The sequence below is a fragment of the Panthera uncia genome (genome assembly GCF_023721935.1).
Source record: "Panthera uncia isolate 11264 chromosome B3 unlocalized genomic scaffold, Puncia_PCG_1.0 HiC_scaffold_1, whole genome shotgun sequence".
Classification (NCBI taxonomy): domain Eukaryota; kingdom Metazoa; phylum Chordata; class Mammalia; order Carnivora; family Felidae; genus Panthera; species Panthera uncia.
The window spans coordinates 108,361,232-108,376,027 of record NW_026057582.1 but is presented as its reverse complement, the minus strand read 5'-3'; the positions used below and the strand labels follow the sequence as shown (position 1 = coordinate 108,376,027).

Sequence of the window (14,796 nt, the reverse complement as noted above, 5' to 3'; positions counted from 1 at the left end):
CACCTTCTGAGGAAAGGGACAAGCTGTCCTTTCCTGGGAGCGATCTCTCGGCCAGGAATGGGCCGGAATTATAGCCCTGACGATGCCGGGAGGTGGTGCTCTGGCCCCCTCTGATGGGTGAGGCTCAGAGAGGGTAGGGAAGTCGCCCAGGCCACACAGCTCATTGATATACAAAGGGAGAGGCTATCCGGGGCCTCCGTATGAAACAGGTGATGGCAGCAACATTACTGACTGTTCACCATGTGCTGGGCTCCTCTAATCCTCCCCGTGACCCCAGGAAGCAGACACTCTCATCACCCTGCTTTACAGGTGCAGAAACTGAGGTAGGGAAATGAAACATCTTGTCCAAGGTCACTCCACAGACTGAGCATCAGAACCCACGGAGCCCCCCGAAAGTAAGCTCGGTGTTTGTACCAGGTCTGTGTTAAATGTTCATGCACGTCACGCATTTTTCTCAATCTGGTTGCAGCTGTCTTAACGAGCAAAAACTGCTTGTTCCCTACTCCCAGCAAATCCTCAAATAAACTGACCTTCTAGGGGAACCTGGGTGGCTCAGTCGGTTAAGCATCCGACTCTTGATTTTGGCTCAGGTCACGATCTCACGGTCCGTGACTTCGAGCCCCGCGTCGGGCTCTGTGCCGACAGCTCGGAGCCTGGAGCCCGCTTCGGGTTCTGTGTCTCCCTCTCTCTCTGCCCCTCCCCTGCTCATGCTCTGTCTCTCTCTGTCTCAAAAATAAACAAAAACATTGGAAAAAAAAAAAAAAAGGATACTGTCACCTCCACTGTCCGAATCCCACATCGCTCCCCAAAGCGCCCACTGAGACTTTCACTTCTCCTTCATGTCTTTCCTGGGCACATACTCTGAACCCAACCTTGACCAAAACACCCAGGGGGACATCTCAGCAGAACCCATAATCCCTCCTCCCAGAGTCCCCACACCTGCCCGGTGGTTTCCCGTATCCAGGCCTCTGCCCACACCGGTCCCTCCACCTGGTATGCTTTCCCCGCCTCCCACATCCTACCTACCCTCAAGCTCATCTTAAAGATCATGCGGCCTTCCCTGAGCCTTTCCTCTCCCACGACGGAAGGGACCAACCCTCCTCCGGGTCTTTTGGGACACACCCCGACCCACTTTGCAACAGAAGCACTCCGGCATATTTTTAAGTCCTCAGGGGCGGGATTCTTTCCCGATTGTTCTGAGTCCCCCCACAGAGCAACACCTTGCACGCAGCGGGCAGGCAAGAAACATTTCAAGAGTGAATGAATCAAAGAATCACCCCGTGCTCCCACTAACCACAGCCACTAGTGCTCTGTGGGCAGAACTGAGTGGTGAATCACAGAGGAGGAGACACAGCCTTGGCAGCACAGAGGGGACGCCCTGATTGGCAGCGTCCTGCGAGGCCAGCCTCATTTTTCATTTGTCCGTCCTCTGCCTCGTGTCCGATCGTGCCACCCCTGTGCCACCTTGCTGTAGCCACCTAGTTTCACGGGCTTTCGGGACAAAGTCTGGCCGTGGGTCTGCTCCTAATCTTCCACGCCTGGTGCTGAGCCACGGCAAGCTGGTGTGCCCCTCCTGCCCTGGAAAGAAAACATCATCTGGTCGCACCCTGAGCTCAGTGTCAACTTTCCTTCCTTTTTGACCGAAGATGAGCAAGTGTTATCTCAGGGCGGGACGTTTCATCTGGAGGATGTCACAGACAGAAGGGACACCTCCTTTCCACTCAGCTTGCCATGGCTCACAAGCGGTGGCCTATTACAAATGCAGGTTATCGTATCGACGTGTACCAGGTTTTTCGGGGTGGCCCTGTGTGAGTTCCCGGCCCCGGGAGCTCACGACAGGAGGGGGTAAGGCCCTCTTGACAACCCTCCTCATTCCGCAGCCCCCGCCCCGGCCAGGCCTGGCCTGAGCCTCCCACAAGTGATAAGGACAACGGCAAGGCCACACGCGAGGTGACTCCGCCCCTGGCCTGCTCTCAAGCACCCAAGGGAGGGTCCCCAAGACACCTTCTACCCGGTCAGGTGCCACTGGCTTCTTCTCTTCAGCTAGAAAGTGTAATCTCAATAATGACTTCCCGATACAATACAGATGTCACAGGGAGGGGGTTACAACCCAGACAGTTTCAGGGCCACTTCCGTTTCCAGGTGCCATGGAGGTGGGGAAACAGGAAGCTCTACTTCCCCGAGGGAGTCGGGGAGGGCCTTCTTGAAGAGAACGGGCCGGGGGCAGCCGGTTGAACCCCCGACTCTCGATTTCAGCTCAGGCCCTGATCTCAAGGGTTCATGAGATCGAGCCCCACATCAGGCTCTGCACTCGGGATTCTCCGCCTCCCTCTCTCTCTCCGCCCCGCCCCTGCTTGCTCTCACCCTCAGGATAAATAGATCGCCCTAAACAAAAATGTTTTAATGAAAATAAAAAGAGAACAGGCCTACACAGAACAGGCTGGCTGAAGACAGAGTAGTCACTCCGGTGCAGACACCACGCCCTGGCCTCCGCCTGGAACTCCCCGGAACCAGAGCACATACCTGGGGCACCTGGTCGATGCGAAACAGCCGGGGGAGCTTCAGGCTCAGCATCTTGAGGCTGTGACAACTGCTCTCTGTCACCTGCTCGAAGTTCTGACATGGCCCGGGGTGCCTCTGGCCAGCAGCCGGTGCCCAGGATGCTCCCCTGAAAGAGGCCAGCGTGAAGAAATCCGGTCAGCCCCCGCCTAACTCCAGCTGGACCAAGACCGTCAGGCTTTGAACCACGGAACAAAAACTCGCCTGTCATGGCAAAATCATCAGGCTTCCTTAAAACCAGCCGCAAAAATATCAGACCGCTGAGTCATTTATCCCAAGAGCGCTGGGGGGAGGTCATTAAATCATAATTATGGGCAATCATAACATTGTAGAGCTGGAAGGGCCGTGGAGGCCACCCGGTCCCCTTGTGTTGCACATCAGGGTCAGAGGGGTGGGGTGACTTTCCCAAGGCTGCACAGCGAGGGGAGAGCTGGAAAGGCTGACTCTCCACTGCGTCGGGTGCTGCCCTTGGACGGACAGCGTGATCCCAAGTCTGGGTCCCCCCAGTGGGCAGAGGAAGGCAGGAGTCGGGCCCCGGGTCACCCAAAGAGAAGCAGCTCTTCCAGAAGGCTCCCGGGAGCGTGGCTGCCCCATGACACATAAAAGAACCAGACAGGCCAATCGGAGGCACTTGTGGGAGACAGAGCAAGTCCCAGTAACAAGGCCGTTTAAAGGCAGGATGAAGGCTGCTTAACAGCTGCGAGTAAGAGGAATCCAGGCCTAAGAAACAGAAGCATCCAAGCTGGGCTTAGCCAAGAAAGGGCGGCGCTAGGAGTTTAGTTAACGCCTCTCCTGCCCCCATTATCGCCGGGTGGAAATCTGCCACCTCCTTAAAGCTCCCCCAGAGGAATTCTGTCCTTCCCCCTGAAGGTCCAGAGACCTTTCCTGCACCTCCCTCGTGTGGCACCAACCTCGTCTGCCTGCAAGCAAAGCCACCTGCCCAGGTGTCTGGGGAGGACCCTCCCGGGATGGTTGGCAACTCAGCAGGTACTGCCAGGTCGTCCTGGGCCTTCAGCAAATGTTTCTTTCACACCATTCGTCCCAGCAGTGCCGCTCGCGCTCGGGGCAGAAGTGTATTTTGGTTTCTGTAGCTTATACTTCTGTTCCCTACTGTGTAGTCCTTTACGTTCTATGTGTTCTTATCTGGGACTACGGTGCAACATACAATGTATGTTTCATCGTCATAAAGTTGTTTCTTTTTCAAAAACACTGATGTAAGGGGCGCCTGGGTGGCTCAGTCTGTTAAGCACCCACCTTCAGCTCAGGTCATGATCTCACAGTTCGTGAGTTCAAGCCCCACGTCGGGCTCTGTGCTGACAGCTCAGAGCCTGGAGCCTGCTTTGGTTTCTGTGTCTCCCTCTCTTTGTCCCTCCCCGACTCGTGCTCTGTCTCTCAAGAATAAACATTAGGGGCATCTGGGTGGCTCAGTCGGTTGAGCGTCTGACTTCAGCTCAGGTCATGATCTCGCAGTCTGTGGGTTCGAGCCCCACGTCGGGCTCTGTGCCGACAGCTCAGAGCGTGGAGCCTGCTTCCGATTCTGTGTCTCCCTGTCTCTGCCCCTCCCCCACTCATGCTCTGTCTCTCTCTCTCTCTCTCTATCAAAAATAAATATTAAAAAAAATTTTTTAAAAGAATAAACATTAAAAAATTTTTTAAAAAAGAAAGGAATGCCATTCTGCTCCATGTTTCAATATGAGTGAAACTTGAAAACATCACACCAAAGTAAATAAGCCACTCACAAAAAGACAGATATTGTACAGTTCCCCTCATGCAAGGCACCTAGAGTGAGCCAACTCACACAGACAAAATGTAGATTAGAGGCCTTGTGGGGGGAGGAATGGGGTATTGTTTAATGGGTACTGAGTTTCCATTTGGGATGACAGAAAGTTCTGGAAACAGGTAGTGGTGATGGTTGCACAACATTCCGAATGTAATGTCACTGAAATATGCACTTAAAAATGGACAGAACGGTCAGTTTCATGTTGTGCATAGTTTACCACAGTAAAAACTTATGTAATGTTTCCACATTACCGAATAATAAAGAAAATGCTTTTTTGAGAAAATAATTTCTTTTTTTTTTTTAATTTTTTTTTTTTTAACGTTTATTTATTTTTGAGACAGAGAGAGACAGAGCGTGAATGGGGGAGGGTCAGAGAGAGAGGGAGACACAGAATCTGAAACAGGCTCCAGGCTCTGAGCGATCAGCACAGAGCCCGACGCAGGGCTCGAACTCACGGACCGTGAGATCATGACCTGAGCCGAAGTCGGACGCTTAACCGACCAAGCCACCCAGGTGCCCCGAGAAAATAATTTCTTAAAGCACATGTACACATGTACATTTTACCCAGGTTTAAAAAATAAAAGTTAATGCTTTTTAAGTGTATTTATTTTATTTTTTTATGTTTATTTATTTCGAGAGAGAGAGAGATAGCACGAGTGGGGGCGGGGCAGAGAGAGAGGGGGACACAGAATCCGAAGCGGGCTCCAGGCTCTGAGCTGTCGGCACAGAGCCCAACATGGGGCTCGAACCCACAGACCACGAGACCATGACGGGAGCTGAAGTCGGACGCTCAACTGACTAAGCCACCAGTCGCCCCAGTTTATTTGTTTTGAGAAAGAGAGAGAGTGCAAGGGGGGGGGGGGCGGGCGAGGGGCCATCCCAAGCTGTCAGTGCAGAGACTGAGCAGGGACTCAATCCCACAAACGGTGAGATCATGACCTGAGCCGAAATCAAGAGTCAGGACGTGTAACTGATGGAGCCACCCGATCTCCCCCCAGATTAGTACTTTGCAAACAACACGGATGTGAGCAGGCCACGGTTCTCTTGGTTTTGCAGGCCTAAATCAACAAGACTCCCCCACTCCCAGAAGCACCATGAATTCACCCAGTGGCAGGACACGAACGGAAGGTCCGGTACTGGGGGGACCCCAAGCACACCAGGAAAGCCTCCACAGACCTGCCCATCTCGGTCCTCCGGTTCTCCCTAGAGTAGCCTCAGTGTCACGGGCAAGAAAAGGGAAAGAAACGGTCCCTTCCCGCCCAGCACACACCATCCAGGTAGGATGACCAGACTAAACTTCCAACATCGGCAATAATCATAGTGCCGGAATCACCGATTTCTTCCTTCAGTCACCGCTTACTGCGCGTTTATCACGCGGCAAGTAAGGGGAAGGCTAAATGCCTAGGTGCTTGTTCTCCGTCGGCTGCTACAGCTTGAAGGAAAAGCTGAGACTTTAGGGAACATAAAAATCGTATAGGTTTGTGACACGCAGAGTAGAGGAGTGTAGGCATCCTCCGTACGTTCTCTTCTTTTACTACACAGGGGAACAAAAAGATTAGCAAGAGAGTCACTGTCCCCAAGAAATGTGTAAAGAGAGAGCTGAGACGGATAAGCACCCAACTGGCTGGCAAAAGTCACCCTGAGAAGGAGGGAAACTCTTACCCACTCTGCACCAAGCCCGTGCTGGTCCCCTGCCCCATCTCATTTATCCTCACCATGGCCGTCTCAGGAGGCGAGGCAGAGTGGATAAGGGCCTGGGTGGAAAGGAAATAAGGAAAATAAGCTAGTCACCAAAGGCCACTTGCGTTCAAAGGCTCATTCGCCATTTCCTGTGCAACCCTGGGCAAGGAACTTAACTCCTGTGCCTCGGTTTCCCTATCTGTAAAATGGAAGTAACAGTAGCACTTTCTTCATGGGGGTGTCATTATAATTAAAAAAGAGAACGAAGGCACCTGGGTGGCTTAGTCCATTAAGCATCTCACTCTTTATAAAAAAAAAATTTTTTTAATGTTTATTTATTTTTGAGACAGAGAGAGACAGAGCATGAATGGGGGAGGGTCAGAGAGAGAGGGAGACACAGAATCTGAAGCAGGCTCCAGGCTCTGAGCTGTCAGCACAGAGCCGGACGTGGGGCTCGAACTCACGGGCCGTGAGATCATGACCTGAGCTGAAGTCGGACGCTTAACCGACTGAGCCACCCAGGAGCCCCTAAGCATCTGACTCTTGATCTTAGCTCAGGTCTTGATTTCAGGGCCGTGAGTTCAAGCCCCACAATGGGCTCTGCACAGGGCGTGAAGCCTACTTAAAAAGAGAGAGAGGCAGAGAGAGAGAGAGAGAGAACCTGTGTAAAGGGCCCTGCCATAAAGCATGGGTCCAAGAAACACTTGCTATTTTTTTAAGTTTATTTGAGAGACACAGAGAGAGAGAACAAGAGAGAAAGCAAGTGCACGAGCAGGGGAGGGGCAGAGAGAGAGAGAGAGAGAGAGAGAGAATCCTAAGCAGGCTCCAAGCTGTCAGCACGGAGCCCAACTCGGGACTTGAACTCATGAACCGTGAGATCACGATCTGAGCCGAAATCAAGAGTCGGACGCTTAATGGACTGAGCCACCTAGGCACCCCAAACACTTGCTATTATTATTAATTTTCAGGTTGGAAAATTCATTTTGTATTTTATAGGCAGGAAAACGGAAGCATAGAATAGCTATGGGGCTTTCCCAAGATCACACAGCTGGCGGCTGGTAGAACTCAGATTTGAATCAAGGTTATTCAAAGCACTAGGACTTAATTTCCCTTTGCTACTGAGAGACGATGGAAAATACAGAGTGTTTATGATGATGCTGATGACCTAGAGGCTGGACGATGGCCATTCCTGTCTGTTGATCAGGTTGAGACAATCTCTCAGCTAAGACTTGACCTTGCTCTTTCAAAAGCGGGAGATTTCTCACGTCATGTTTTTCTGGCAAGGAAATAAGAACTCTTCCGGTACAACATTGCCATGTGGCACCTGAAACGTAAACTTTTATGCTTGTCGAAATGGCGAAACATCCCTGGATGGTCACGGGAAGTCCTAAAGCATGGCCGATGCTTCAAATGTTGTGGCCGTTGTTAATTACTGCAGATACAATTGAACAGAAAATGAACTCACTGGTCTCTGGGGCCACTTTCCGTCATAAGCCAAGCTCCCAATTTCACCAACACCATAAAAACCAGAACGTAGGGGCGCTTGGGTGGCTCCGTGAGTTGAGCGTCTGACTCTTGACTTCGGCTCAGGTCATGATCTCACAGTTCCTGGATGGAGCCTCGTGTCCGTGCTCAGCATGGAGCCCGATTACGATTCTCTGTCTCCCTCTGCCCCTCTCCCCCACTCACACTTGCTCTAAAAAACTTTTTTAAATTAAAAAAATTAATATATTGGAAGGGACTCTAATACGCCTGACCACATTAATAAATTAATGTTAGAGACCGATTGTGTACTAGTTCATTGATATCCCCAGAAGTTACGCACTTTTTGGACCCTCTTAGAGGGAAAACAGTCCGACTTATATTCAGCCATCTTACACGTAGACATATCTGGGAGGTTACGGGTTTGCTGGCTGAGTCCTCAAGCCTGTGGGGGGAAGGACCTTCAGGAATATGGACGGAGCACTAGCCTTATAGAGATGAGGCAGTCAGGTTCAAATTTCACCTCGCATTAAGTTTGTTTGCTCTTGACCTGCGCGGACTAGCCTGAAATCTGATGGTGATCTCGTTATGATTTGCCTTTTTAAAACAAACAGAACAAACAAAAAACAACCAGGGGCACCTGGGTGGCTCAGTCGGTTAAACGTCCGACTTCATTCAGCTCAGGTCATGATCTCACGGTCTGTGAGTTCGAGCCCCGCGTCGGGCTCTGTGCTGACGGCTCGGAGCCTGGAGCCCGCTTCGGATTCTGTGTCTCCCTCTCTCTCTGCCCCTCCCCTGCTCACACTCTGTCTCTCTCTCTCAAAAATAAAATAAAAACATACAACTATTTTTAAAAAGCAACCATTTTTTTAGGGCTGTTTTAGGAAAAGTCGGCAGATCTTTGAGAGTGTGTTATAGCCCATCCCCCCCTTTTTTAGTTGTTTTAAAACCTATCTTTTAGCTGTGGAACCCTCACGCAAATGAAATCTCACATAGAACACCAATATACTGTTGACATATCGGCAAAACTTGACATTGTGCCTCGATTTCAGCACGATCCGAAGCCTTTTGGTTTTCTTCAATCTTGGTTTTAGGTCTCTGAAGAAAGAGACAACGAACCAAGCCGCTGTTTGAAATACTGGAAATTATATTATTATTTTTTTAAATGTTGATTTAGTTTGAGAGCGATAGAGAGAGAGAGAGTGGGGAGGGAGGGAGGGTCAGAGAGAGAGGGAGAGAGGATCCCAAGCAGGCTCCACACCATCAGTGCAGAGCCCCACTTGGGGCTCGTCTCTGGAACCTCGAGATCATGACCTGAGCCGAAGTCAAGAGTCAGACACTCCACCGACTGAACCGCCCAGGCGCCCCCCCCCAACGTAATAATTTTAAAATATTGCTTTTCCACTCACATTTCACGGAAGTACGCACATTCAAAGTCTTCATATGCATCTTCAACGACAGTAGCCTCGTAACTACAGCCACTTTTTGGAATGACTAACACAGCTGACGTGCAAAACCTTCTCATTTCCCTCTGGGTGACTGGAAGTCTGTGCTCCGAGAAGCTGCGTTTCATGCCGCTGCTACAAGACGTATCCTAAATCGGAAGTATTCATTTGCTGGTATTATGCTGCCCGTGATTTGCTTTCAAACGCTTCGCACAGACAGCGTGATACGGAAATGTTAGTTTTAACCCACACCCCTGGGGTGGCGATTAATTAGCATCTTGAAACACTCACACTTCAGAGGCCACACCTTTGGTGCAACTGGGGCTTTTTCCGATCCACCTAAGAGGGTTTGCGACTTAGCGTTAAGGGGTGCTGTTTAATTGGAGAAACGAATGGAATAGAGACCTGGGAGCTGATGAGAGGCACTGCCCAGGTGCCCCCCCTCTTGCACGAGCAAAGACAGCGACAGGGGAGCCCAGTAGGGAGGATTTGGGGGCCAAAAACCGGCAAGAAGTCCAGCTGACGCAGGCCCCTAGACACATTTGCACGAACTTCGCTCACACGTTCAGAAAAGGTGCGCAGAAGCGTTCCTAAAAGGGCAGATTGTTGGGACTTCACCTGCCTGCAGAAACAGGCCATCCTACTGCTTTGTACCTGCTGAAAAATATGTGGATGGCGGCAGAACTCAGCCACAGACTCTCACAGGCCACCTGGCCATGAGGTTGGGGGGGATCCCCTGGCTCTCAGGTACTTCTAAATACTGATAGAGCCCAAGACCGTATCTCAACACACTCAGACGCTCTCCACTGGCAGTCACACGACTGTTTTGGGTACTAGTAAGACGGGGGAAGAAAATGCTGCCAATCACAATCAGGGGATGACGTCACTGATTGGAAAGGATTCCCGATTTCAGAGCTTGTAAAGAAAACAAGGGGCGCCTGGGTGGCTCAATCGGTTGAGCAACGGATTTCAGATCAGGCCGTGATCTCAGGATTCATGAGCTCAAGCCCCGTATGGGTCTCTCTTCGGTCAGTGTGGAGCCCACTCTCCCCCACTCTCTCTCTTGCAAAAATAAACATTTACAACAATACGTAGGAATTGATGAAATACAGAAATTATAAATGAGCAATTGGATTGGCTAAGTTTGCAGTGGCTACTCTCTCCATCTTCCTACTCTGCTCTTTAAAGGGATCATTAAAGTCTCCTTTATAACAAGGGGCACCTGGTCGGTTAAGCTCGGTCGGTCGGTTAAGCGTCAGACTCTCGGTTTCAGCTCAGGTCATGAGCTCACGGTTTCATGAGTTCGAGCCCCACGTCAGGCTCTGCAGTGAGTGCGGAGCCTGCTGGGGATTCTCTCTCTCTCTCTGCCCCTACCCTGCTCATGCTGTCTCCGTCTCCCTCAAAAATAAGTAAATAGACTTTAAAAAAAAATTAAAGTCTCCTTTATAACAAAACCAGTTCTTACAAGTGGGAGACCATGTACCTGGGAATAAATCTCAATCTGTATTACATTGTTTTTCTTCTGCCTCTCTTTCTCTGTCTCTTTGATTGTGTGTGTCAGGTGCCTTCTGGAAGGATCCCAAACAAGCATGGATGGGGAGAGTTTCAGGTTACAGTGTCTTTCCCAAACAGCCCATACAGCCAGGCCATTGTTCAAAACTAAGGGAATGCAGTGGCCCCGAATATGAAAAACTCTGGATGGACCCAACTGTTATGCCACTTCCTCTTTTCTGAAAAAAAAAATTATGCTGGAAAACAAAAAACTCATAGTTGGGCATATGTAGCAAAAACAAAGAAGGCTGTTTGGTGGGGAATTTTTCCCATGCTTGCTTTAGAAAACTAGAAACATGAGATCAGGAAGCTCCTGAGAGGTCTCTAATCCAAGTTGCCACTGGATGCATGAATTTCATCAATGGGATTTTGGACAAGAGGTCCCACACTTGACCCAAAGAAGCAACGTTAACAGAAGGAGTTCAGGTTTCATGAGAAGCCAGTGGGGGAACCTGGAGACAGGACAGGCGTTTTTACCTTTAAAAATGCATGTGAAAATTAGCTTTTTTCGGTGTGCATCAAAGGCTGCTGTCAACAGAGTGAAAAACAGAATGGGAGAAAATATATAAGCCACATATCTGATGAGATTAATATCCAGAATGCATAAAGAACTCCTACAAGTCAGTAACAACAAAAATAACCCAAGTCAAAAATGGGCAAAGGACTTGAGTAGACATTCTCAAAAAAAAAAAAAAAAAATACACACACACGCACACACACACACACACATATACATGGCCAATAAGCACATGAAAAGTTCGGCATCACTAGTCCTTAGGGAAATGTAAATCAAAACTACAGTACAATACCATTTCATACCACTAGTGTGACCATGACCAAAAACAACGAGTGTTGACAAGGATGTAGAGAAGCTAGAACCTGGGCACATTGCTGGCGGGGAATGGAAAGACAGGGCAACCACTATGGAAAACAATATGGCGGCTCCTCAGAAAATTAACCAGAGAATTACTAGATGATCCAGAAATCCCACTGTTGGGCATATACCCAAAGGAGTTAAAAGCAGGCACCAGATAGCTGTACCCCCCTGTTCCGAACAGCAGGATTCACGATACCCGAAAGGTGGAAGGAACCCGAGCGTCCGTCAGCAAATGAACGAACCCAGTGTGGGACACGCGTGCAACAGGATTAGTACTCAGCCTTAAAAAGGAATAAAATTCTGGCCCATGCCACCACGTGGAGGAACCCTGAAAAACACTATGCTAAGTGAATAAGCTAGATTAAAAAAGGGCAAATACCATACGATTCCACTTAGACACGGTACCTAGAAGAGGCAAATTTATAGAGGCAGAAGATAAAATCGAGGTTGTCAGGAGCTGGAGAGAGAAGTAAATGGGAAGTTGTTGTTTAATGGGTACAGAGTTTCTGTTTGGGATGTTGAGAACGTTCTGGAAATGGATAGTGACGATGCGTGCACAACACCGTGAATATAAATAATGTTACTGAACTTTACGCTTAAAAATGGTTAAAATGGTAAATTTTATGTCATGCATCTTTTACCTCAATGAAAAAAGTATCTATAAGAGAACATGTGTGGGGGCACCCGGGTGGCTCAGTTGGTTGGGTGTCCGCCTTCAGCTCAGGTCATGATCTCACAGTTCATGGGTTCGAGCCCCACGTCGGACTCTGTGCCGACAGCTCAGAGCCCGGAGCCTGCTTCGGATTCTGCGTCTCCCTCTGTCCCTGCCCCTCCCCTGCTAACGCTCTGCCTCTCTCTCAAAAATAAATAAATGTTAAAAAAAAACAAAAACCTTTTTTAAATAGATAAAAGAAAACGTGAGAATCACTTAACTATGTTTGTATTAATATAACATTTTATTTTCTCCAAATCTTCCAGAAAAATATAAATCACAAATATACACACTTTGGCTTAGCCCATTCAGGCTGCTCTAACAAAATCCCACAGAGTAGAGGGTTTATAAACCACAGACACTTATCGCCCACAGTTCTGGAGGCCGGAAGTCCAAGATCAGGGTGCCAGCCAGCATTTGGGGGTCATGGTGAAGGCCCTCTTCTGGGTGCAGAGTTCTTGCTGTGTCCTCACACGGGGGGAGGGGCAAGGAAGCCATCTCAGGCCGCTTTCATAAGGCCACTAATCGCATTCGTGATGGCTCCAAGCCTCCTTCCCTTCCCTCCGGAGACTTCCGCTCGCTCCTACTAAGGATTCGAGCATCCAGACAGTTTGCCCTCAACTCTCCTCCTTGCTGAGACACCTCCTCTCCCCTCCCTGCAGCCACTGAAACTTGAGATTTGCCCAGGTCTCTGTCACTTGCCAACTGCACCCAAAGCCTGTTCCCTGGAAGCCCCGGACCCAGCACACATCCAAGCACGGAGCCAATTCCAAAGCACTCAAGGCCTGTCGTTGAGGATGCAGGCTTCTAGGCTTTCAGACTTCTCTGAGTGCCTCAAGGACTTCATCGTCTGATAGGAGAGAAGTGTGACAGCACACTGTCCCTGTCCAGGGATAGGCAGCTCCAGAGCTCAGAGAGGCAAGAGCTGCCTGCAGGGTGGGGAGGAGAAAATGAACAGGAGGCGTGTCGCGGGAGGAAAGTGTGGAAAGTAGAGGGTCTGGGCTTCCAAAGTGTTTCAAAAACAAGAAGCATGGAAAAAAAAAAAAAAAACTGGCATGATCCTGCCATGGTGGATACATCAACATTATATCTTCCGGAAGCACACAGAATGTACCAGAGTGAACCCTGATGTAACTACGGGCATTAGTTAATGACGTATCAGTGTTGGTTCATCAGTTGTAACAAATGTACCACACCAACGCAAGCTAGTCATAATAGGGGAAAGGGGTAGGACAGAAGGGGGCATCGGGAACGCTTTCTACCTCCTACATAATTTTTCCAAAAACCTAACACTGCTGTAAAAAAGAATCGGGTCTATCAAGAAAAACAAACATAGGCCAACATTAAAAAAAATCAAGGGATGTCATATAGAAACCTGGACTCCAGTTTCTCTTGGCAAATCTGAAGGTCAAGTTCACCCATGGCTACAACTGGCTGTTCCTTTCCTCTGGGTAAATGGAGGTAAGCACTGTCAGGCTCACAGCAGCCGTCTCACCCCTGCCAGGCCCGGCCGGAGATGTGCAGTTTGGGTTCTGGGGATCAAGGTCAGGTGTCTGATCACAGCGAGCCCGGGTCTCAAAGCGGCATCTCCTAAGGGCTGGGAAATTGTGACACCCATGAAGGAGGGGAGTAAGACCAGCACAGGTTTCAGACTTGCACAGATTTGCAGTTTTAAAAATTTTTAAGTTTTTTTTAATGTTTATTTGTTTTTGAGAGGGAGAGAGGGAGAGCAGGGGAGGGGCAGAGAGAGAGGGAGGGAGACACAGAATCCGAGGCAGGCTCCAGGCTCTGAGCTGTCAGCACAGAGTATGACGTGGGCCTCAAACTCACCAACCGCAAGACCATGACCTGAGCTGAAGTCAGATGCCTAACCGACTGAGCCACCCAGGCGCCCCTGTAGTTTTAAAAGTACGTGACCCTGTCCTGGAGGAGAAATCAAGGCTACAGATAGATTTAGGAGGCAGAGAGAAGTGACCTTCAAAGGTCCCCTGGAGGGAGAAGAACAGACAGAAGACCCAAGGGACGAGAAAAAGTCAGGCACTGATAAAGCAAAGCTGACACAGTTGGGAGGGCAGGAGCCGTGATCCAGAAGATTCTCCCAGTACCTCGGTTTCTCTGGCAGGGCAAGGCAAGACCTGTGAAAGAAAGGGGCGAGCCGGTCTGGAGGAGGGCCAAGGCTGGGGGCCAGTGCTGCGGGGCAATGTGGGGGAACCAGCCAGGTGAGAGGCGGGGCAGCCCGGAGCAGCGGCTGGTAGACAGCGTGTTCATCCAAGACACCGGGTTAAAATCATCCCTGTGTTCTCCCTGGGGACAGCTGCCCAGGGCAGGGGGCAGAAATGGAGAGTGGACAGGAAGACGCTCGGTCCTTGACTCATTCATTCAGCACCCATTACTGAACACCCACTATGTGTCCGAGGCTACCGTAGGAAACGGGGGTGGACCCTCCCATCCCTTAGCTCACATACTCAGTGCAGGAGATCAGCACTGACAAGTGACACAAACACAGCAGATGCTTCTGGGAAACACGGCTTCCCAGGGAAGCCACACCAGGGAGTCAGGAAAGACTTCCTGAAGACACGAGGTCTGAGCCAAGTCTCGAAGAATCAACAGGAGCGCCGCCGCCACGGAGGACAGAGACCGCTCTACACTGCGGGTGCAGGGGCGCCTGGGTGGCTCGGTCCCACTTCGGTTTGGGAGTTCGAGCCCCGCG

The 14,796-nt window shown here is 50.0% G+C and overlaps 1 protein-coding gene across 9 annotated transcripts in view; it reads right to left on the bottom strand.

Annotated features, from left to right (window-relative positions):
• Positions 1-14,796, bottom strand: part of PAQR5 (progestin and adipoQ receptor family member 5) — a 75,229-nt gene that overhangs the window by 38,972 nt on the left and 21,461 nt on the right. For 4 of the 9 annotated variants that reach the window (XM_049611846.1, XM_049611844.1, XM_049611845.1 and 1 more), the window contains one exon: positions 2,524-2,668. The exons of 2 other annotated variants lie outside the window; for them this stretch is intronic. In XM_049611846.1, coding sequence (XP_049467803.1) covers positions 2,524-2,574 — 51 coding nt within the window. In that variant the 5' untranslated portion in view covers positions 2,575-2,668. Of the gene's footprint in view, positions 1-530; positions 723-1,478; positions 1,579-2,523; positions 2,669-14,796 lie in introns of all 9 variants that reach the window. 3 more of the 9 variants (XM_049611850.1, XM_049611852.1, XM_049611849.1) reach the window with 2 other exon arrangements.